A 25,109-nucleotide genomic window follows, 5' to 3' on the forward strand; every position below is an offset into this window, starting at 1 on the left:
CTACTAAGTAATATTTTGACAGTTAAACATGTGCAACTTAAACCTTGAGTTAGGATTTTTATGAACTAATTTGCAGAATATACTACTTTCACAATTATTTTGGATGAAGAAAAGTGCCATATTTTATCCTCGAGACTGCTGTAGTCCACATATTTCCAAGTTATATACTTTTGTTATGTAGAGAAAAAATGTCAGGGTTAAGTAAAAACAAGATTAAAATTGTGTAAAATCTGTATGTTTTATTTTTACCATGCTAAATACCATCAGCAAAAGCTAATGAGAGGGAGCATTTGAAATATAATCGAGAAAGTAAGAATACATCACATGTTTATAACAAACCAGACTACACACATTGAATCAACTAGTCGCTGTGAACATAAGCATCATCTTGATGAGAAAACTCTTCAAGAGTAATCAGCCACATCATACAACAGCTGTTTGAGAGCCTCAGAGTCAATTCTTCCACGGTCGGAGGGTGACATATCAGCCTCCACCTCCGACGCCAACGACAGATTTTGAAGTCTGTCCGAAGGAGACATTACAAGAGAGAAAAAGTCTGCAGGTTCCGGATACATCTCAGACTCAGCGAGTGACTGCTTCAACTCAGTGTTATCTGGTATTTTGACTTGCTCGTTGTTACTTCCACTTTGGTTATTTTCGTCTGCCAAAAATGTTGCCGGGTCATCACATTTTGCTTCCTGGAATTTAAAGAGTTTATTAAACATTGGTCACTAACTGTCTGGTGGAGATATGCGAGCCTAAGTCAAGCTTTTGTAAAAAACTTGAGCATTTTTTTTTTTGACAGAGCGTTTTATATACGGTAATGATTTTGACGTGATATACTAAATTAATTTTAAACAAATCTTCTTTTGAAAATGCAATTAATTGAAATGATAAATTTATACAAGCAGTATTGAATTAAGTAATTACACATTTAGTGTAATGAATCTGCATTAATCACAATGTTACATTATTATTGTGGTAATATTGTGATATTTCTCCTTGGTCCTATAAACAACATCATCCTCTTCTGTAATCGCAGCAAAATCTTTAACATATCCCACAGTCATGTAGGACATCATCATAGTCTTTCACAATTGCAGCAAAATCCTAACCTGCAGTTGCATCATTATCATCTCCAGCGATAAAAAAAAAAAAACTTTATAGTTATCATCTGCGATTGTGGAAAAAACAAGAATTTTCCCATCTTCATTCCAAGTCCCTCATTCTTCTCAGACGCGGTTTTACTTCCGCAATTACAACGCAATCGTAAAAGCTTAACTCAGCTTGATTTTCTGACTAGGCATTTTAAGCTTGTTGGCTAGACCAGGCTTGGCTCTTAAATCAAGATTGCACACTTCTATTGTCTGATAATAAAAATAAATCTAACCAAAGAGTTAAAGCATTGTATTTGAGTTGTGAGGCTTTTTAATAATTTAAACACCCACAATTTGATACTAATTAATAAGTAATTAATATCTTTACCTTCCATAATAGGTTATGAAGTTATTACAGAAGGCAAAAGTCTTACTCTCGGTTCTTTGAAAATTTAAGATTTTTTACCAACTTAGGAATACATTTTAACATAGCTTATGAATGTTAGTAATCATTCATGTAAAACCCTAAAGCACCTTACACACAGTTCATTGATTAAACTTAAATAAAACATGTAAATTATTTGAGATCAGAGAAATAGGATCAGTTTATTAGTTGATTTAATTACAAAATGTCACAAAGCGTAGCATTTGAACAACAGACATGACGAACCCATTTACCAACATAAAAAATGTTTCATATTCCTTATTTACACTGTAAGTAAAGTGTAAATCCCAATATTAAGATTTTCAGGCTTGGGCACAAGAAATATATTGTTACTGACTAACACAATTTTACAGTACTTAAAGATAAAATATTAATATCTTTAACATACTTTTAAGGAGTTTTCTAAGCCTTGCGTTTAACCACAGAAAACATACTACTATAACCCAGAATGCCAACCGCATGGTAAAAAGCATTAAGTACTTTGAAGCCACATAGCCACATAAAGGAAAGGCAGCGCACTAAGCATAGCAACGCTGGTGGCGCTGCCTACGAGTTGGCAGGCAAAGCTCTCTCAAAGTACTTAATGCTTTTTACCATGCGGTTGGCATTCTGGGTTATAGTAGTATGTTTTCTGTGGTTTAACTTAGTGGTGGTTATCAAGGTTTGAAGGTTTGTTTTGGATTTATGATCAAGTTTTACAAAACATTCTCCTAAGTATAAACATAAAATAAACTTACACTGAGAAGAGGAGTAGAGACATCCGTGCCACTGTTGGCTGTAGAAGTAAAACATTTGTGGGTTCTTTCACTGACCTGGAATATATTGAATAGATAAATACATGGTCATATGAGAGAGAGTCTATATCAAGTACAGTAGTAGACTCCTTCTCTTTCAGACATCCTACAACTGTATCCATGTTTGAACTAAAATAGGTTCGAACCATAATTTAATGCCATAACAAATAGATTTCAAAACCAGAACCAGTAAGCAAAACCATACTAGACACAGTAAAAAATAAAGAAATATATCAATTACATTTGTTACAAACAGCTCAAGATGATTAGGATGTGTCTTTGGTTTATTTTGTATGTGGTTCGGATTTTACTATAAACAGTAGGTCCCATAATTGCCATTGGCTGTAACATCTGTGTCTAAGGAATATCCCTAACAAGACTACAAGATAAACCATTAATCCTACACTCATCTCCAACCATACCCGCAATTTGACCATTTCAAAGTAAAGAATTAAAGTATGTATTTTATATGTTTTATGGATGGGAACGGTGCTTACTGCTAACTCAAGTCTTGTTATTATCTAATGGCGACCTTGTGTTGTTAGCTTAATACATTGATAGCCAAATGACAAAGACATCTTGATCTAGTCTAGAGTCCACCCCGCTTGGAATTGAACCGGCGACCTTCAGATGTGATGGCAAACACTATAACAACTATTTATCCCTATGGTAGACACAAACCTTGTATCGGAAGGTTTTGCCACAATCTTGACATCGGTATGGCATCACACCTGTGTGTATGCGACGATGGACCAGGTATGACACTCTCTGGCGAAAACATTTCCCTGTTCAAAAGAGAAAAGTTTAAAAAGTAACTAAAATAAATTATGAAAAGCACATTGAATTTTTATTTTACATTGTTAATATCAGTTGAAATATACAATATTTTCTTTACTAGTGATAAACTGTATAAGCGGGGAAAATATATACGGATATGGCAGTAACCATTCAAATATTTTTGTGATGGTTTTTGTTTACCGTGTCCGTAACATCTATATATATAATACGTGAAGCAGTTTTTTGTTAACGCAACTCCTCCCTTATTTGTGGACCAATTTCAACGTTTAAGGTGTCAAAAGATTTGTCTGGTATGTAGTTTTGCAATAAGGTTTTAGAATTTTAAAATTCCTACTCTAAAGGGCGTGAGAGCCTCTTGAAGGTCGGGGTTTCCCCATAAGAAATACATAGAACAAATTTAAAAACAAAAAAACAGCTGTTTATAAAAAGAAACTCATTAGTTTTTAGGGAGTAAATATTAATGTTTGTAATATTGTAGGTTAAGACCAAGCTAATCAGTTAATCAGTTTTGTTGGAAGAACAGAAAATGCCTCAAGTTCAAAGATATATTGAAAACGGGAGGATGAGACAATTAATAATAAGATATCTTATGCGTATGAGGAGAGTAGAAATAGAGAGGCCTGGTCTAACATACACATATCCAGATACACATTCACTTGGTGAGATGAACAATATTTGCCAGTTCTGCTATACGATGCAGATAGTGTTGTCACAGTGGTAAAGTAAACTTGCCTAATGTCAGATCAAATGAATGCATGCAAGAAATGTTTACTTCTGGCACTGACGATCGAGATATTTCAAAACATTTATTAGAAACTATAATAATGCCTTGACTATGATAAGGTCAAGTAGTCAGATGATACCAAATCTTGGTGGACCTTATGTTTTTATTGTTAACTTTTGTATTACTCGCGCTTTACTTCAATTGAGAAAAACGCAAATGGATTGTTTACTTCTAGGTTATTTTGCCAGTTCCTCGGACAATATGATGAATATGATTCACGCGTGGCAAATAATATACGCTGTTCAAAAAAAGAAAATGAAAATTGATATCCAAATCTTATAGCTACAATAGTTATCCAACCTATTTTGACAAAAGAATCCATACTTTCAAAACTTTGGGACAGGTATTGAGAGTAACTCCGCTGAACAACGTGAGAATGTTCTGATGCGGGGCATACACGGTAACTGACAGACAACACGTTAAAATATGTTAACAAACTATCAATGGTGTTGCTACTTTAGCCTATTGAAATCAGATTATGGCTGTCCAGTTGTAACCCAGATTTTGTGGGTAAAAAATGGAGCACATGAATGGTCGATATCACCCAACTTTTGAGGATTCTCTACAGAGAAAATTTGTTTTATTAGAGGGATTTCTCAAATCAAAGAATAAAAATTACCCAACTTAAATTACTTAACACAGTCGCCTTAACACAGTAAGGCGGCAGTTTTCTACAATTCTCAATGCTGGAAAAACTTTGTTGCAACATGTTAACTCAAATTGAAGCAGTTTGTTTAGCATTCATTAGAAGTTGTCAGTTAAAACTGAGAGCAGAAATAATGTAGGCACTAACAACCGAACCTTGACGACGCAAATAGAGATAAGCTATTTAAAATTATTTTCTAACAAGTGTTTAAACAACTTAACTCGAATTTAATCATACGGTAACGTGTTCATAAAACTCAATCAATGAGCCGCACGGGTTCTCTAGTAATTATCTAATAGATTGTTATGAAATCATAACTCTGCATGTTTTTAATTTAAGCAAAGAAATTAAATCATATAATAGAATTTCACAGGATTCTTAACGATGAAGTTTCAAGTTAGAACAAAAAATAAATCAAACAGAGTTAAGGGTTAATAAACAGACAAAACTTACCTCACAAAATCACGATTAGAACACACTCACACATAGCATCTCTGAAACAGTTAAATGTTATTTTGGTAAACTTAACTAGTTCATATATTAAAGTGACAGAGGTAAACTACTGACAGGGGTAGGTTGGACACAAATGATACTTTTCTACAAATAACATCAGTGCAATACAAGAACTAAATGCTGACAAAACTTTGTCTAACTAGGTACCTTAATCCTGAATAAGTTGGAAATTAAGCTCTGCAATTATCGGCAAATAATTTAGTTCATACAACTTTTTAACAAATAGCTGAACTCGGAGGAAGAAGGAAAATATAGTAGAACTCCTACTACCCTAACTCTAACTAACCGAATCCTCAACTGATAAAATGAAATTAAATATCATATCACAGCACAAGGGCTGGTCTGACAGGTTTACAGACAGTATACAGTACATGCCTTTACTGTAACCATAACACATCCACTACACTAAAATGTTTCCATAAAGATAAATTTGGATCATAGATCTACTGTAGTTATTTTAAACCACAGTCATATTAGGTCCAAAATAAACACAGATGCTGGAAAAAAACAAACAGATTATATACATTTGGAACATGATAGTTTGTTTAAAAATAAAGAATTATAAGCTTAGTTGGAGGAATGCTTGTTAAGTATGATGGCTCCTCAGTTGCTAGTGGTACTGGCAATGCAAGCGGCGTAGCACTGTATGGTTGCCTACCACAGGTCTCGCAAGAGAAGGGTTTCTCGCCAGTGTGTATCCGTTGGTGGTTGTGAAGTGTGGACAACTCCTTGAATGATCGGCCACAGTCGCTGCAAGTGTACGGCTTGTCGTCACTGTGGTATAGTAGGTGCTTGTGGTACGATTGCTGGAAGGTGAAGCTCTTGTTGCATTGGCTGCACTGATACGGCATTTCACCTGCAACCATGACCTAGTTTATTAAGGTTTGAATTCATTTTTAAGTAATTTCACTATAAAACACATTAAACACACAAACAAAATTGAAATATTTAATGGTCACACACACTTTGGCAAGCACAGAGAAAGGAAGTGTAAAAAAGGTGTTGTAATAAATCTAACCTCTTAGTTTATTAAGTTATTTGCTACTATCATGGGGTCTACACTTTGAATTGAACCAATTAAATGCTATCCTCTCTATACATTTCTGTGTCTTATCTAAAAAGTGGTCCGAGTAAGTTTGGCTATGGGGAAAAATTGGGTACGCCGTAGGTTTTCATTTCTATTCAATTTTTTTGTGGATAAAACTTTCAACGGTCTTAACCAAATTGGACGGAGCTTACAAAAAATATGATGGTTAAGGTTTCTGACAATTGACTAGCTTTAGCTTTAGGATTTTTCATTCATTAAACTTTATTTTACTCTTTTACAGAAACTTTACTCGTCTAATGTTTACATTAACTTAAAATTAAAGTAGTAATTTATGGCAATGGCAGAGTATTAATTAATATAAAATATTTTCTTCTCTGATACGTTGCACAGTGACAACAATAAAATAATAAAAACATATTACTAAAACAACACTATTATTTCAGAATGCATTGTCATGCAATTCACAAAGCAATGTTACAAAATAATGTGAAAATTCATCAGTATTAAGAGGTTGATAAAAATTGCTATGTTGATAATTATTGTGTACAACCTAACACAAACCTGTGTGTAGACGTTTGTGTTTTCGCAAGAAGTACTTAGTAGTGAATGTCTTGAAGCATATGTCACACTGCTTTCCATCATGGAGCTTCTCATGCAACGCCAACTGTTGTTCCTTTAATAACAAACATCATACTATATTGTAATGTGAAAGTTTGAAGTTCAATCACGCAATTGAATTGTTAGTGAGTCGGTGGCTCAGTTGGTAGCGTTACGGACTTCGGGCCCAAGGCAGCGATGTCGTGGGTTCAGATCCTGGTCACTGCCACAAACATTGATCAGTTCACCTTCGTACTGTACCAGCTCACCCCATGCTTTGCTGGATACGTTCCACGCACAGATCTGTAGTCTATGTGGACAGGCAAATGCAAGGTTAAAAGACGTCGCCAACCTCTTAAAAAAAATATATATATATATATAAATAACTATTGGTCGGATTGGGCTGACATTTGGCATTATGATAGCTCATATTTCTGATTATCAATTATCAATCAATTATCAATTAATTATAAGTTAACATTATATTAACATTATAAGTCTCAAAAATACATTTGGGCTCCGCCCCAGTGGCTCTGCAATTCCCCATGTTAACCTTATGAGTATTCACAATTAAAAGGAATTAAAGAATTTCGTCAGCTGTTTCAACTATTAAGTTGGTTCTATGATACGCAATAGCATTAAATAGTTATTTGTGTAACTAGTGGTGAAAGTGGCAATTTGCTGCACACGAGAGCAATGTTTACGCACAAGCCGCAGGCGAGTGCGGAATGATCTCGAGTGCAGCAAAGGCCTTTTTCACTCGTGTTACACATTATATTTTTCCTACAGTCACTATAAAGCATATAAATAATTAGTCTTTCAAACACTATACAACACGTTTTTAGGTTCAGCTGACAACACAAATGGTGCCCTAGAGAAAGTAGTACCCGCGGTCCGTATCACTCCGCTATTTTTCCTCGGCAAGAAATGTGCTCCACGTTTTGAGAATATAGTTCCGTATGTTTTTGTAATTTGAAGTGGTTTCCGCGCCTAAAAAATGCTTTAAAGGTATTTTCTTGTTTATTAAGATCGTAGGAACGTTTTAAAAACGTTTAAAAGAAAAGTCCAGAAAGTTCAGAAATATCGAAACTATAAACACGAAATGACAGGTTAAATCGTAGTTATAATAGTCAATCAGCTGCTCATAGTATTATTATCTTTAAGTGTTGCCAACCTATTTCCAAGCTTACACGGATTACGTGCATAATAGAACCACGCTGTTTTGTGTTGTTTCGTTGGAATCCTGATGTGCGGCAAAGTATAAACCGTACGACAAAGTATAAACCGTACGGCAAAGTATAAATATGCAGCAATTAGCAGCTTTCTGTACTATAAACAGTACAAGGAAGCCAACTTTGTCGGGTGACTGTAGGAAAAAGTTATAAGGTTTACCAACAGGGTGCAGAATTATTTTTTTTGCATATAAAATTACAACAGCTAATTTGAACTAAGCAGCAACAAAAATCTGTCATACACAATGGGAACTGTCAAAGTAAGATTGTTTGCAGTTCTGTTTATTTTTTAAATTTAATAATTAGCAAGAAGAATTCAACAGAAATACTACAAAAAAAATTTATTCAAGTTTAACTTGAATAATTTTTTTTTTATAAACAACCCATATTAAAATAAATTAAACCCCTAACACCAACATAAACATGAATATTAGATTAATTAGAACATTTAGTAGTCAATATTTCTCTGTGTTATGAAATATTGATATAAAAAAGAATTGTACGTCATTAGAGTTATAGTATTTAAGATGCCTTTTGAAATTCATAATACAATTTACTTGTTTCATTACTGTTGATGGCGATATGTATTCTCTATTGCTATGAGCTTGTGTGGAAACAGTGTTATTAACAATAATAATGACACAAAAAATGTCAGCAGTTTTAAAAATAAAACTGCCAAAATCTTAAATTTCGAAACTCTTGAATCTCGAAACTCGGTGATCGAATCTCGAAACCGAAACTTTTCCAAAGTTTTGATGGTTTTGAGATTTGAGATTCGGTTTTGACACATCACTATTTTACTGTATGTTTACCAACTGCAGCACTGTTATTTTTTTTTATTTATCACAACAGTTAATTTGCAACCAAAAGGTGAGTGAGCGTAGCGAACGAACTTCAACCAGGAGGCGAGGTAGCGTAGCGAACGAGCTAACCTGAAGGCAAGTGAGTGCAGCAAACGAGCTCCAACCTAAAGGTGAGTAAGCGTAGCAAACGAACTTCAACCAGGACGTGATTGAGCCATTCGAACGAGCTCATCTTGAAAATGAACATACATCAGCATACATTACCAATTTTGAATTAAGATTTTGTTTCAAGAGATCATCAACATTAATAAGAAACAACACCTTCAGTGTCATTTTTGAAGTTTGAATAGTTAGAGTAATTCAGTTGAACTTTATTTTACAATCCCGCGCTTTTTTTGTGAAATTACCAAATAACTACGGTAAGTGGCAGTGAGTTTAGAGGGCTAAAAAAATCTTTTGGACGGTAAAAAAAAGTTTAAAGTTCCTAAAGTAAGTATTTAAAAATGAATTATAAACTGTGCCTGCAGGAACTGTCTGATGAGGTCAAGGTCAACACTTGAACATACTAAACTGGACCTTTTAAATATCATGTGTAACCCTACACATAAAAACGTTATGTAACTCTAATAATGAACTTTGATGACGTCATTAACAAGTTTGCCTAAAAAACATGTACAAAAAAAACCAGTTATGTAAAGTGTTGAGTGTTTAGCGTTGTAAAGGTTTGTAGTTAGATCTTAAAAAAAAAATTTTGTTTGAACAGTATTCGATGTTATTTATAACAAAACCCATTTTACTTTTAAAAACGTACCCTTGGGAATATAAATGTGTATGTAAGTAATAGTTAAACTTATTGTATTTAATTTAAAGTTTGTACAACCTGTGGTCTAGTATTAAATGTCTAAATACAAAACCAGTGACAATGATAAATAAACCAAATCACAGTATGACGCTGCACGTATGTGAAAGCACTATGTAGACTATAGGCCTACACCAGATTTCTTAAATGCTAACGAGTGTCAGTTTATAGCCTAAAACTAGACTCGTCTTAACAGTACAGGCTAAACAACCAGCAATTTTTTTAGGATTGTGTTAAAAATATACTAAAAAGTTTGGACATGTTTTCCACATTGTATCATTGTATGAAAAAACAAAACATTTCACTTACTTTCTGAAAGCCTTTGTTGCAAACAGAACAGACAAACTGAGCTGAATCTGGACTGACAGCGTTTGTCTCTAATTGTTTTGCCTCCACCAGTCTTGCCACTACTGGAACATAATTATGAGAGAAATGGGTAGAGCTAGGCATTATTCAACGTAAAAGAATAAATAACAATATTACTAAGGACAAGGTGTCATCTATTACCCTGGTTAAATATTACTTACTAAGAATATGAACTTATGTAAATAATATCATCTAAACTAATTAAACAAACGAAAGAAATAACTATCCAACTGATTGCGTTTTCTATTAACAGCAAGCAAATGTTAGGATCAAGAAATAATACTGGCCTAACTTAGCGCTAGATTACTGAGAATACGATTATTTTTGTAATATCCCTGGACTGTTAGAACGAGCGGGTGAAATAATGCTGTTTGAGTTTTCCTATTAACGACAAACATCGCAAAATAATATAGTACCTTACTAATACCATTGCTTTTCTATAGTCACTATTCTAAAGGTTAAAATACCTTGTTGCTAAGGTAATTCTTGGTCGCCTTAATGGCAACCGGTTTTGACACACTTATGGTGTCATTGTCAAGCATTGGACACTTGGGGTGGTTGTCTCTCCTAGGTCGTCAAAAAGTCTTCAGAAAACACAACCAAAGATTTTACAAACAAATAGCCTAATATTATATGCCATACAACAATGATCAAGGCGCAGCTGCAGGTTCAGGAAACAAATAACAACGATGTCTCAAATATTAACAAAACCATCGATGTGTATTGTATTTTCACAAAAAAGGGGGTCGTTTCCTGGATACTATTGAAAAATATGAAATTTTCAAGACCGGCAAGAAATCCTCCCAACATTTTCTTAACAAAAAAACGTAGTTTGAGTCAGGCATAATTTACGAAGCAGCCTCATTCATAGAAAAATTATCAGAAGACAATGGTTAGCAGATACCAACAATGCGAGGGGTAGGAGGGAAAGGGGTGGACACGGCGACACTCAGTGTAGACCGACACCCTGAACCTGCAGCCGCGCCGTGATTATTAGTTGTATGGTCATACAGTATTATTTGTTTGTAAAAAGGTTTGTTTATGTCCATGTCTTGTTCGTGTTTTCTGAAGATTTTTGGACGACCTCCTAGGTCCAACCACGTCCAAGGCTTGATGATACCATAAGTGTGTCAAAATCGGTAGCCATTAAGATTACAAGGGATTACTTTGTTATTGTTAAGTAATCCAGAAGGCAATATGAAGTCTCTAAAGTCTTAAACTGTTTTGACCGAGCGAGTGAAATAACCCTGATCGTGTCTTCCTAAATTAATGGTGAGCATTAGGAAATAATATACAGTAGAGTTCGGATAGTACAAAATGGTTGGGACATTTTGGATTAACAAATATTTCAGATAAAAAGTTTTTGTTGTTTTTTTCATATTTCGTAAAATTTGTTAATTTCTTTTTTTTCTTTCTAGGACGCTAGGCATGAGCCCGGGATTTTTTTTCATATTACTGTACTTTAAGCTAGAACTAGGGGTTGTAGCATTATCACTTAAGTAAAATCCATTGGTGATTTGGCGGGATTGGAACCTGGGACGAAAATGAAAAATGTTTACTAAAAAAAAGGGGTGAAATGTTTACCTACTAAATAAATACTCTATACAAATACAACCAGTCTATCTTGTCCAGTCGCTACAGAATACTTCGAAGAGGTACAACTAAATGTCGTAACACAACAGTGCTAGCAGTTTCGGCTTCTCCCAATGGGTGACAGCACCTACTGGGTCATCACTTTTTGTGTCTACAATAAACTGCATTAATGTCGTTACGCGACGATGCTTGTAGTTACAACTTTCCCCGATAAATTACAGTACGTACTGGGTAAAAAAAATCAAAAAAGAATTATTTAATTTTAAAAATTGTTAAATTTTTTTTCGGTTTTGGGTTAAGAGGAGTTTCGGATTACCGAAGTTCGGATTATCGGGACCCCACTGTAGTAGGTACAATGGTAGCGATTATTTGTTTATTGTCATTTGAACTGTTAAGACTAACAAGTAAATTAATACTGATCGTGTCTTCCTATTAACAGCGACCCTGCTACAACGTCTTTGACGAGGGAGTGATCCCTGAAAAGTTATGGACATTCCTTACTATTAATACGAAGTACCGGTAACAGTATTTCCCATCCATAGAATGGGTGCTAAATAAATCAAAATAAAAAAGTGTTATCTATCATTCTTTGCTGGATAAAGTATTCTATTGTTCTCATTAATTAAGTCAATTAGGCTTACTTGAGAGAAAAATTACTTTGCAAGAAGGTTAAACATGGTGGCAACTTCTATTTGATCTATATTTCATTACTGCTCTCATAATATATTTTGTATTGTTCAGCTTGTGGGCTTCACTCACCTTAATTTGTTAATCCAGGACTCGTCAAATGTAACATAACGAAGACACAAACACACATACACGCACATAAAAATCGTCCTTGGATTAATTTACTCCGACGTTTCGCGGGACCAAGATAACGTCCCGCTTCCTCAGGGAATAAAAACTTTGTTTCTCTCGCGTACACGAGCCGAACGCCTAACCACGAATCTTGGTCCCGCGAAACGTCGGAGTAAATTAATCCAAGGACGATTTTTATGTGCGTGTATGTGTGTTTGTGTCTTTGTTATGTTACATTTGACGAGTCCTGGATTAACAAATTAAGGTGAGTGAAGCCCACAAGCTGAACAATACAGTATAATAAACCTCGCCTAAAAACATGTCTTTCAAAAATAGAATAATATATTTTGTCCTAACATTCACAATAAGTTGTAGACCATAATGACTATATCACCTAAATTTATATAAAATCAAAATTAAAGGATTAAAAAAGAGATTCAATACTAAAATTGATGTTTCAATTTTTACAAAATTTTTTATCTTTGAACTTGTATCCATCTAAGTTACAAGAAAATATCACAAAACAAATTCTGAACACTTTTAAAAGCCTTCTTGTTATTTCACTATAATCTCCTTATTAACTTTTTTGGTACAAAACAGATTTCATCTTTACATAAAGGCACATATCGACACACTATCGATCTTTTCCCCGATCAAGACCCTGAACCGAGCAGGGAGAAGGGAGAAGGGAGGTAAATACAAGCAAAATTTCAATCCGAACATTTCTCCGAACATGACCAAGACCAGACAAGTTCTACCGAGCACAGTTAAAGGGACTTTAGAGAGAGATGGAGAATGTGTGTAAGTGAGAGCGCGGAGGAAGTAATAATAAAACAGTAATAAAACATGAAATTACATGGTACAGAATAATTAAAATTGCCTTTAATAATATTTATATTTATATTAATTTTGAAAGAATTTAAATATAACATCAATTACTTAAAATTCAAAACATTATTTGTATCATTAATTTAACGGTTTCAACTAGTAAAATAAATTTTCGACCTTGACCAAACAAACTACAAAAACAAAATTATAACATAAATGTACATTATATATAAAGGCAAAATATTACCCAACATTTATTTATTTTACCAATTAAAGAGATTAAATGCAATATTAAATTAGAACTATCAACGCTAGCGCAGGCGGCCGCTCGGTGCGGCGCTCGCGACGACGTACGGGGCAAAAATATACCGTGACACACTATCGTACATCACTCCGATCTTTTCTCTGATCTTTCGCCAAAAAACCGCCTCCAGAGCGCTCGTCTCCCTGCTCGGCCTGATGTCTGGTTCGCTGTCTGGATCGGTGTACGGGCCCCTGACACACTATCGAACATGCTCCCTTCGACCTGCTCGGTTCGGGGTCTTGTTCGGGGAAAAGATCGATAGTGTCACCGTCTTAAGAAATACAAACTTACCAGCACCACCAAAATGTGCTACCCTCATGTGGACCATCAAGCTTCCCTTCATAACAAATGATTTAGAACACAGATGGCACTTGTAACTAGTAGGTTCAGTCGATCCAAGTTCTACATGAATTAGCTGGCGATGCATGGATAGAATATTTTCATCAGGGAAAACTAAAGAGCATACATCACAACGGAAACCTACAACTCGTTCACCTTTTGGTGAAAGGTATGAATTTTTTAAACCAATTTTATTTTCCGTGTTTTCCAAGGAACAGCTAATTTTATTACAAACACCTGTTGTTTGTCCTGTTTCTAGCAAATCGGTCACTTCCTTTTCCTTTTCATGACAAAGTTCCATTTGTAATTCATGTTCTTTGACAGGATTTATCATGTTTTGATTTTCGTGATTAAATGGAAGGAAATATTGGAGAGAATGATTCAAAGAAGATTCTTCTACAAGATTCCTATTGGATGTCTTACCAAGGTTCTCACAATGGGAAATACTTTCACTTTGAGTAGCTGTTTTTTCAAAGTTTATCGTAAATTTGGGAAGACCTGAAACAGAGCCGGTTTCATTATCAAGAGTTCTAACAACATTTTCTTTTGCCCCTGGAGAATGTTTGTTCGTATTGTCAGAATTGAAGAATATCATGACTTCATCATCGATTTTAAGACTGGGTCTTTCATTCTCAATGTTACTTTGCAAAGCAGTAGGGTCAACATCTGACACTGGCTCAGTGGTGTTTTGCTTCGCTTGTTCACTCTGATTCTTTATAAGGTTCAAAGGTTGCGAGGACAAGACTGATCTTGCATCAAAGGTATCATTAGACAGAACTCTCTTGAAGCCGGGTGAGTGGATGAGGTGTCCAAGGAGATGTATTGTCAGCTTGTCCAACCCTCTCAGTTCCTCCTCACACATGGTACACCTCAGCCACTTGGATGCTACGTTGACGAGTGCCAGGCATAGAGTACTGGTGTTGGAGAAACTTGGAGAGGAGCAAACAGGACAAGAGATCAGTGATTGAGCCATCCTACAAACAGATCAAAAAGGTTAGTACGAGCCACGGAATTCATCCCTTAACTAAACTTTACCTCAAAGTAAAACGTTAAAAATTATGTTTGTAACCTATTAAAAAAAACTAAAAAATCATTATTTTTGTTTCTAAACTTAATTTTTTCACTTCATCAGAATTTATTACAAACACTTTATATTTATTACTCTTTTGGTCTAGTATTACTCTTAGCTTTTTCTGTATTAGGTTATGATTAAAATTTGTAGGTCCATCTCCTTTGTTGGTTTTAAGAAATTGTGAGGAATCTGTTATTTGGTAAACATTATTTATACTAGATGATTTAGAAAAAAATATGTATGTAGGTCCATTGGAAAAAGTTATAAATAAATGGATTAAAGTTCAAAACATCATGTAATAAGATTAAAAGGTCTACTTTTATATGAAAAAACTGTATTTTTGAAAATATCACAAACCTGAAGATGAATGTTCAAAATATCCGTTAGATGTGTTCAATCTATATTGTTAAAATTTTTATATTAGTAAATTATAGTTTTCCAATATATCAGTCCTCTCAATTCTTATGTAGTTTTGTACACTCAGTCTGTGCTTGGAGTGGACCAATGCTACTAGGCGTCGAGACTGCAGAATGATGATCTACAAATTAATCCTTTACAAACAAACTCAACAAGCGTGGAGTGTAGTATAATTAAACCAGCCTAAGAAGCCACTTGTGCCCTGTGCGGGGCGGTTAAGGAAAATATGGTGGAAAATAACACTGTTTTACAAACATTGATATTGCCTCCAAATCCCCAGCTGCCTGAGACTTGTCCTCATTACAACTAACCAACGATCCAAAATTTTTGTAACGTTAAGTAAATCCAATTCGATATACCGTATCAATATTAACGAATTGAGACATAGCAGCTGACAACTACAATAATACATATTGTTCAGAATCAACAAACAATTTAAAAATAGCCTATAACTTATGTGTGTGAAGATATTAAAACAGAAGGAATATATGGTTCGTAAAAGAAAACATGAATATGAACATAGGGGTAATTATGTCAACCTCCAGTCATAATTACCTTTACCATATTTTGACATAATTACCTTGATAGGCCTATACAGAAAAAAAATCACTGATAATAATAAATGTTCCCTTTAATAGGAAAGTAGGCCTACCGTAATTCCTCACCTAACCTAAAAATACTTAACTTACGTAATGTATTTCCCTAACAAAAAATAATTGGATCAGGCCAAGGATTTTCATTATGCTTAGTGGCCCAGGATCACTAACTTATTGAATTAAATGGTATATTTTATGTTACCTGTCCGTCAGTGATCATAATTTTCATCTAAGGCTCTCTACTCTAAATCATTACCACCTTGCCGCGTCGTAGTGTCCTTTTACTAGCTAGTTGTGAATACTGTAGCCTAATAATAATAATAATAATAAATTGTCTTTATTCAGCAAGTGTTTTTTCAGATAGGCCTAGGCCTATGTAATATTCTGATATTTACAAAACAACTCTTGTCATTAACCCTTAGAGTGCCAGGCGAGAAATAAAAGTAACGCTCAAAAAATGCCGATGATTTTTCCCGAAGGTCGCGCTAAAAATGCCGAGCGCGATCTGGTGATTTTTAGGTTAAAATTTCGTAAAAATCTAATTTTCGATATTTCGACCAACGAAAATCGATGTATCGCATCTAGTAACTCTCGACTCAATGTTAATATATGGGTTAAAAGAATCCGAGTATCCATTCGGTTGTTATGACAACTGTTCGATCATTACGAAACGTCCGGTCAGCCGGACGTTGGCACTTTTGGCTCGTTCTAAAAACGTCCGGTCGGCCGGACGTCAGCACTTTTGGCTTGTTTTAAAAACGTCCGGTTCCCCGGACGTTGGCACTCAAAGGGTTAACCTACTTAAACTATAAATAAGTTCAAATCAATCTATCAAACAATCTAAAAACAATATATGTACGGTAATCAATCTTAGGGTATATCGTTTTATTCGTACAATGTCCTTCTGTGTTTTAAGTTTCAAGCTTCTGTTTTTGTGTTCATCAACAACCTCAACTTAGGTGAAATGACACTTTTGTAAGCTGCCTATTGAGATCTTTATCTCATAACCAGTCGCCTTAGACAACAATAGGATCACTGACGGACAGGTAACATAAACTATTTAGGTTAAATCAAGGATTGTTAGTGAATTATATTTACTATTTCAGTGAGATTTAAACCAATAGCCTAGATCTACACCATAACTTGTTTTATAGCTTAGCCAAATTCTGAATCATTGTCTAGGCCTATCTAAAAGAAATATCGAAATTGTACTTAGTTAACTTGGATCGGATCCAGTATTTTTCTACTTGAAATTAAAGTTAAACCTAGGCTACTCAAATTGGTTAGAGCTCTTAAGTAAATTGGGCAACTTGAGCACACACATACACATGCACTAGAGGGAATATGAACTTCATACCTATCACATAACATACCTTAATTAATTATCCTGTTATAAACTTAGAACCAAAGCAAGAGCTGGGTTACAAATATCCTTCCAGGCATAACGTTTAAATTTAAACGCTACCTAGGATAGGAACATACTGACTGAACACAGGGTTAACCCCAAATCCCAAACATAAAGGTTATAGGTTATGTTATGTTGTCTGGGTGGGTAATTAACCCTTGCCGACAGACCGTCAACCGCCCACCACAACCCACCACTGCTCGAGCGAACACCATTCGGTTCGAAACCCACCGGAGGCACAAACTTTTTGACTCGAATTGTTTTCATTATCAGCAAGTTTGGTTAGGTTATGATATTTTAATTTTATAATTAACTTAAAAAATTATATAATTGATTTTGAGACATTATAATTTTATTTTACGAAAAGAACTATTTTTGTTATTAGTAAACCTTTATTCGAAATTTTCATTATCAGCAAGTTTGGTTAGGTTATGACAGTTAAATTAATTTAAATTTAACCTACAAACGACACGTTTTGACAGCTACAGTGAGAGAGCTAACAATTTTTCACTAACAGTTCGGTGGTTCGGCTATGCACGGTATGATACGTTCTGCACGTCACGGTGGTGGGCGGTGGCGGTCTGACGGTAAGGTCAGTAAGGTCTCGTGCTGGGTACACTTCCATATCTGTTGGCACAAACAACCGAGTGAGTAATATCGATCAATATATCGATATACCGTTTGGTTAATTAGGTAAGGTTAACCTAACCCAACTAACCAAACGATATATCGAATTAAACAATCGAAAAATCAATATTACTCGTTCGATTGTTTGTGCCAGTAGATGGAAGTGTTATAGAGTCCTCGCCACCCTAAGTTGAGGCAGCCCAAGGCCGCACGGCGTATATCTAGTGCGGCCTTTGGCTGCCTCAACTTAGGGTGGCGAGGACTATAGTGTACCCGTCTGGCTGGCTGGACAAATCAAGGAATTGCGAATTGTGTTTGGTTAATGGTTTTGTGTTTGTGTCTCTTCAATGTGCATTTTGGAAACTTTGATTCTCATTAAAAAAAACTTACACCAATATCAATCTTCACTTACACACAGTGGCGGTTCTAGGACCTTGTCAAGGGGGGGGCGACTGGGGCGGCTTGGAGCACCCCCCAACTAAGTAGGGGGGTCTGGGGGTCCTCTCCCTGGAAAATTTGGTATTTTCAAAGCCATTTGGTGACTTTCTAAAGCCATTTTTAGGGGTCCAGGGAAAATCACACATTTCAGATTTCTACATATATTTTAATAAATTTTTGGATTATATTTGCTTGTAAATAGTCCATAAATCTCACTTAATTACGTATTCTAGAACACCTCTTGGGTTAAAATCATAGCTCAATACTCTAAAATATTTTGTTATTTTTTTAAACTCCGATACATTTTAAAATGTGAATCATAAAAAAAAATATGCCAGCACCCATAGGTACTGGGCGACAAAATCTCAGCACTGTGCGACATATGTTATTTTATGCCCTGGCTTTATGTAAAAAGCTAATAAAACATACGCTATAGTCACTATAAAATGTGTGGTTATCAGTCATGACATCCTCAGTGATATGATCAAAGGCCAATGAGAGGCTGAAGATTCAAAAAGATAATTATCCAAAACAGGATGTGGTTCAAACTCAGTTATCAGTCATGCAGAGAGTGTATGACATAGAAGTATCATTATCATTAGTACTCTTTATTTTTGTCATAGTTTGCAGTTTACTTTGCACCAGGGGGTTTGAATTCCCACCTCTCATGGTAAAGTGTTACTTACTTATTTGATTATTTTCTTTATCTCCACTTAAAGTTATTTTTTTAACTTTTGTGTTTGTAGTTTTGAGGTATTATCAAAGAGGAGTTGTTTAGTTTTTATTTAGATGTATGTAATACTAGCTGTACCCGCGGGCTTTGCCCCGTTTAACTTCATAAGTATTAATAAAACTATTGATTGCCGTACCGGGTTAAGTGGTATTTTGAGTGGCTTTTCATGGTTACTTCAAAGAACAACATTGGACTTAATTAGCTGTCAGAGAGTATTTGGGCCCTAAGAGAGTATTAAATTAAAAATGACCATCTCCACTAAGCCTGTGGTTATATTAGCTCTATTCATGAAAAAAATCTGCTCAATTGGTCAAGTCGTCGTCCTGTTCTAATGTGGTTTTATGTCAATGCTTGTAAATTTTCAAGATGAGCTCGTTCGCATGGCTCAATCTTGTCCTGATTGAAGTTCGTTTGCTTACTCATCTTTAGGTTGGAGCTCCTTCGCTGCGCTCTCTTGCCTTCAGGTTAGCTCGTTCGCTACGCTAACTCGCCTCCAGGTTAAAGTTCGTTCGCTACGCTCACTCACCTTTTGGTTGCAAGCTGTTGTCATAAATGTAAAAAAATAATTGTGCTGCACCCTGTTGGTAAACCTATTAACTCTTTAATGCTATTGAACATCACATAATCAACTTGTTTAGTTGAACCAGCTGTTATGATTCTTTAATCTATATATATAAAAGGCAAAGCCCTCACTGACTGACTGACTGACTGACTGACTGACTGACTCACTCACTCACTCATCACTAATTCTCCCACTTCCCACTTTCCTAGGAGGCTGAAATTTGGTACACTGATTCTTTAGGCATTAAATAGGAAAACTAAGTGGTTTTTATTCTGATCGGACTCTCGGGCTCCGCCCCAGTGGCTCTGGAGTTTCCCATGTTAACCTAATGGGTACTCATATTTAAATGGAATTAATGAATCATAACAGCTGTTTCAATTAAACAAGTTGATTCTGTTCTATGATGTTCAATAGCATTAAAGTTACAAGGATTACCAATAGAGTGCAGCACTATTATTTTTTTTTAAATATGTGACAACAGCTAATTTGAAACCAAAAGGTGAGTGAGCGTAGCGAACGAACTTCAACCTGGAGCCTAGGTAGCGTAACGAACGAGCTAACCTGAAGGCAAGTTAGCGCAGCGAACGAGCTCCAACCGTAAAGGTGAGTGAGCGTAGCGAACAAACTTCAACCAGGACGTGTGAGCGCAGCGAGCGAGCTCCAACCTAAAGGTGAGTGAGCGCAGCGAACGAACTTCAACCAGGACGTGATTGAGCCATGCGAACGAGCTCACATATGAAGTTAAACGGGGCAAAGCCCGCGGGTACAGCTAGTTCTATTTAAATATGAGTACTCATAAGGTTAACATATGAAACTCCAGAGCCACTGGGGCTGAGCCCGAAAGCCCGATCAGAATAAAAACTACTTAGTTTTCCTATTTAATGCCCAAAGAATCGGTGTACCGAATTTCAGCCTCCTAGGTAAATGTGAAGTGGGAGAAATAGTGATGAGTGAGTGAGTGAGTAAGTGAGTCAGTGAGGGCTTTGCCTTTTATATATTTAGATGTGAAATAGAAATTCAAAACCATTACAGCACAACAACACAAAACCAGCAAAACAAAAGATAAAATAAGAGAATTACATACATTTTTGTTCATAAAAACACTATCCACAAAAGAGACATATTTTTACTCCATTCGATTCCTAAGATTTATAATACAGGTTGAAAAAAGTTTATCACACTAACAGTCATGAATTTGAACAGATGGTATTTTTGGCCTTTGGACCTCAATATGAAAAGTAAATCGGTCCCGGGTCGGGTCTAGGTCTTCCCTTGAGATCTACGTTAATAACTTATTCCCTACATGGGAATTTCGCTAAAAGAGTAACCTACACAATTAATGTTTTCAAAATCTACAAAGCCATTTTATGTGGTCATATTGCTAAGGTATTCTTCTGTATGCTGAGCAGTGAGCACTGAGCTGTGGTCTATCTCATCCTTAAATATGTTATATGTTGAGATAATCTTGTTTTTTGTGTGTACCTGATTTCAGAGCATCTTGGTCCAGAATTTTTCTTTTCAATTACCTTTTTGCTTACTTTTTTCTACTCAAGGTGCGAAGTCCCACTGGAAGCATATGATTGATTGATTGATTTGATTTGATTTGATTTTAAGCATATACAGTCATGACTTGTTTTTCAGGGTAAATACACACTCAAATGCAACCTGATTTGTAACTGTGTTGGTGGAGGAAGTGGTTACAAGATACAACTCAGTAACAGCACACTTCCTTCTGACTGTGGAGCAATACACCTAGGTAGAGTTCTGGCTAATAACACGATGGTAATGATTTTATTTTAACTTCCTATGGTCAAGAACCAGTTTATAATAAGTATACAAAGAACGGTTTGATAATTTGTGTTCCTCATATTTCTTTTTCATTCTAGAATATGTCAAATAATTTATATATATATTGTATTTTTATGTATGTTGCCTAATTTAGAATATGTCAATCAAGAGCTATTGTTCAATATTTCCAAATTAATAAAAAAAATAGCTATTTACGTTACAAGTGTAGTAAGAGCGCTTGTACATAATTCACCTAAAAGTGATGTAAACACTCTCTTGCGTAACGTGTAACGTACAAGATTTCACCTGACCTGACAATATTCAGGTGGTTACGTACAATATTTTACCCAACCCGCCATGTTAAACTTCCCTATCCCAAGCGTGATTTTAACAACTTCTTTACTTCACGAGTGTCACGAGACTTAAGTAATGAAACCCATTTACATAACATTGAGTCCTCAACTTAAAAAAATATACCTCTATGGAGCCAACGACGTTCAATGCTAGAAATCAGCTGTGGGCTTGAATTTTATTGTTATACTTTAAAGAATTATCGTAACCTATCTTTTGTGTGTAAAATAACGTTACTGTTAGAAGATGAGTGAAATGGATAATGAAAAATATTGTACGTAACCCCCCATATATTGTCGGGTCAGGTAAAATCTTGTACGTTAAACGTTACGCAAGAGCGTGTTTACATCCCTTAGGTGAATTATGCAGCTCGCTTCCGCTCGTTGCACAACATTCACCTGCGTGATATGAAAACACTCTTACTACTCTTGTAAGGAGACTGGGCTATTAAAGGGTATTACAAATAATTACAAGGTTTATATAGGGTTTATAAAGGGTAGGGTAGGGTCAAATAACACTGATCATCCTATAGTAACTGGTTCAGATATTTGTCGTTTAACTTGATAATGCTATTCCATCAGCCCTAGTCTAGTAGGGTTTCATAAGAATATCAGAGAAGTCATACAGTGGCTACATATCTTAAACTATAAATACTTAGACAGGCTTATGCCATAGGTTACTTAAGCAATGGTGGAATAACCTAAAACTTTTCAGGTATCGTACTCATGGTATGTGTGGATTGATGAAAAATGGAATGAGATAATGAGAGATAACTTGGCACAAGGCTGTGAGACAATGTTGAAGTCTGTTCCTGAAATGTTCACTCTGCTCAATGTACCTACCAGTTGTCCTCTGACCAATGTAAGTGGAGAGATTCTATTGGTTCACTCTGCTCAGTGTACCCATCAGTTGACCTCTGACCAGTGTAAGTGAAGAGATTCTATTGGTTCACTCTGATGGTCAGTGTACCCACCAGTTATCCTCTGACCAATGTAAGTGGAGAGATTCTATTGGTTCACTCTGCTCAGTGTACCCATCAGTTGACCTCTGACCAGTGTAAGTGGAGAGATTCTATTGGTTCACTCTGCTCAATGTACTCACCAGTTGACCTCTGACCAGTGTAAGTGAAGAGATTCTATTGGTTCACTCTGCTCAATGTACCCATCACTTGACCTCTGACCAGGGAGAGATTCTATTGGTTCACTCTGCTCAATGTACCCATCACTTGACCTCTGACCAGGGAGAGATTCTATTGGTTCACTCTGCTCAATGTACCCATCACTTGACCTCTGACCAGGGAGAGATTCTATTGGTTCACTCTGCTCAATGTACCCATCACTTGACCTCTGACCAGGGAGAGATTCTATTGGTTCATTCTGCTCAATGTACCCATCACTTGACCTCTGACCAGGGAGAGATTCTATTGGTTCATTCTGCTCAATGTACCCATCACTTGACCTCTGACCAGGGAGAGATTGTATTGGTTCACTCTGCTCAATGTACCCATCAGTTGTCCTCTGACCAATGTAAGTGGAGAGATTCTATTGGTTCACTCTGCTCAATGTACCCATCAGTTGTCCTCTGACCAATGTAAGTGGAGAGATTCTATTGGTTCACTCTGCTCAATGTACCCATCAGTTGTCCTCTGACCAATGTAAGTGGAGAGATTCTATTGGTTCACTCTGCTCAATGTACCCATCACTTGACCTCTGACCAGGGAGAGATTGTATTGGTTCACTCTGCTCAATGTACCTACCAGTTGTCCTCTGACCAGTGTAAGTGGAGAGATTCTATTGGTTCACTCTGCTCAATGTACCCATCACTTGACCTCTGACCAGGGAGAGATTCTATTGGTTCACTCTGCTCAATCTACCCATCAGTTTAACTCTGACCAGTGTTAGTGGAGAGATTCTATTGGTTCACTCTGATGGTCAATGTACCCACCAGTTGACCTCTGACCAGTTTAAGTGGAGAGATTCTATTGGTTCACTATGATGGTCAGTGTGCCCACCAGTTGACCTCTGACCAGTTTAAGTTGAGAGATTCTATTGGTTCACTCTGATGGTCAGTGTACCCACCAGTTGTCCTCTGACCAATGTAAGTGGAGAGATTCTATTGGTTCACTCTGATGGTCAGTGTACCCACCAGTTGACCTCTGACCAGTTTAAGTTGAGAGATTCTATTGGTTCACTCTGATGGTCAGTGTACCCACCAGTTGTCCTCTGACCAATGTAAGTGGAGAGATTCTATTGGTTCACTCTGATGGTCAGTGTACCCACCAGTTGTCCTCTGACCAATGTAAGTGGAGAGATTCTATTGGTTCACTCTGATGGTCAGTGTACCCACCAGTTGTCCTCTGACCAATGTAAGTGGAGAGATTCTATTGGTTCACTCTGATGGTCAGTGTACCCACCAGTTGACCTCTGACCAGTTTAAGTTGAGAGATTCTATTGGTTCACTCTGATGGTCAGTGTACCCACCAGTTGTCCTCTGACCAATGTAAGTGGAGAGATTCTATTGGTTCACTCTGATGGTCAGTGTACCCACCAGTTGACCTCTGACCAGTATAAGTGGAGAGATTCTATTGGTTCACTCTGATGGTCAGTGTACCCACCAGTTGACCTCTGACCAGTTTAAGTTGAGAGATTCTATTGGTTCACTCTGATGGTCAGTGTACCCACCAGTTGTCCTCTGACCAATGTAAGTGGAGAGATTCTATTGGTTCACTCTGATGGTCAGTGTACCCACCAGTTGTCCTCTGACCAATGTAAGTGGAGAGATTCTATTGGTTCACTCTGATGGTCAGTGTACCCACCAGTTGTCCTCTGACCAATGTAAGTTGAGAGATTCTATTGGTTCACTCTGATGGTCAGTGTACCCACCAGTTGTCCTCTGACCAATGTAAGTGGAGAGATTCTATTGGTTCACTCTGATGGTCAGTGTACCCACCAGTTGTCCTCTGACCAATGTAAGTGGAGAGATTCTATTGGTTCACTCTGATGGTCAATGTATCCACCAGTTGTCCTCTGACCAGTTTAAGTTGAGGCATAGGTTCACTCTGCTCCATGTAGGCCTACCCACTAGTTACCTTATTACCTTATATTACCAAAGCTGTGCTGTTAATCAGCATAGCTGGATAAACTGCTCAATTTTTAAATTGAAAATTATATTTACACCAAACAAAATAAGACTCATATCTTTTAAGGAATAAAATAAAAAATTGGCGGGTGACTACGTAGGTGATGTGCATTCTACAATTTATCATCAAAATGCTGT

The 25,109-nt window shown here is 36.2% G+C and overlaps 1 protein-coding gene and 1 long non-coding RNA gene across 2 annotated transcripts; one reads left to right on the forward strand and one right to left on the reverse strand.

The window, feature by feature from the left end:
- Positions 1-236: 236 nt before the first annotated feature.
- Positions 237-17,431, reverse strand: LOC128993504 (zinc finger protein 836-like). Its single transcript, XM_054417459.1, has 8 exons — positions 17,303-17,431; positions 13,797-14,818; positions 9,926-10,026; positions 6,687-6,798; positions 5,736-5,933; positions 3,018-3,121; positions 2,280-2,354; positions 237-698 (listed from the first exon to the last, which is right to left on the reverse strand). Exons 2-8 carry the CDS (start codon positions 14,815-14,817, stop codon positions 405-407), a joined length of 1,905 nt encoding a protein of 634 aa, XP_054273434.1. The 5' UTR covers position 14,818; positions 17,303-17,431; the 3' UTR covers positions 237-404.
- A 1,531-nt stretch (positions 17,432-18,962) lies between these two features.
- LOC128991521 (uncharacterized) lies at positions 18,963-22,678 on the forward strand. Its single transcript, XR_008490660.1, has 3 exons — positions 18,963-19,069; positions 21,336-21,476; positions 22,548-22,678. It is a non-coding gene; the product is annotated as an uncharacterized LOC128991521 (long non-coding RNA).
- Positions 22,679-25,109: the final 2,431 nt, after the last annotated feature.

This window comes from Macrosteles quadrilineatus, unplaced genomic scaffold (genome assembly GCF_028750875.1).
Source record: "Macrosteles quadrilineatus isolate MER2022 unplaced genomic scaffold, UCM_ALF_1.0 Scaffold_4__1_contigs__length_99947679, whole genome shotgun sequence".
Lineage (NCBI taxonomy): Eukaryota > Metazoa > Arthropoda > Insecta > Hemiptera > Cicadellidae > Macrosteles > Macrosteles quadrilineatus.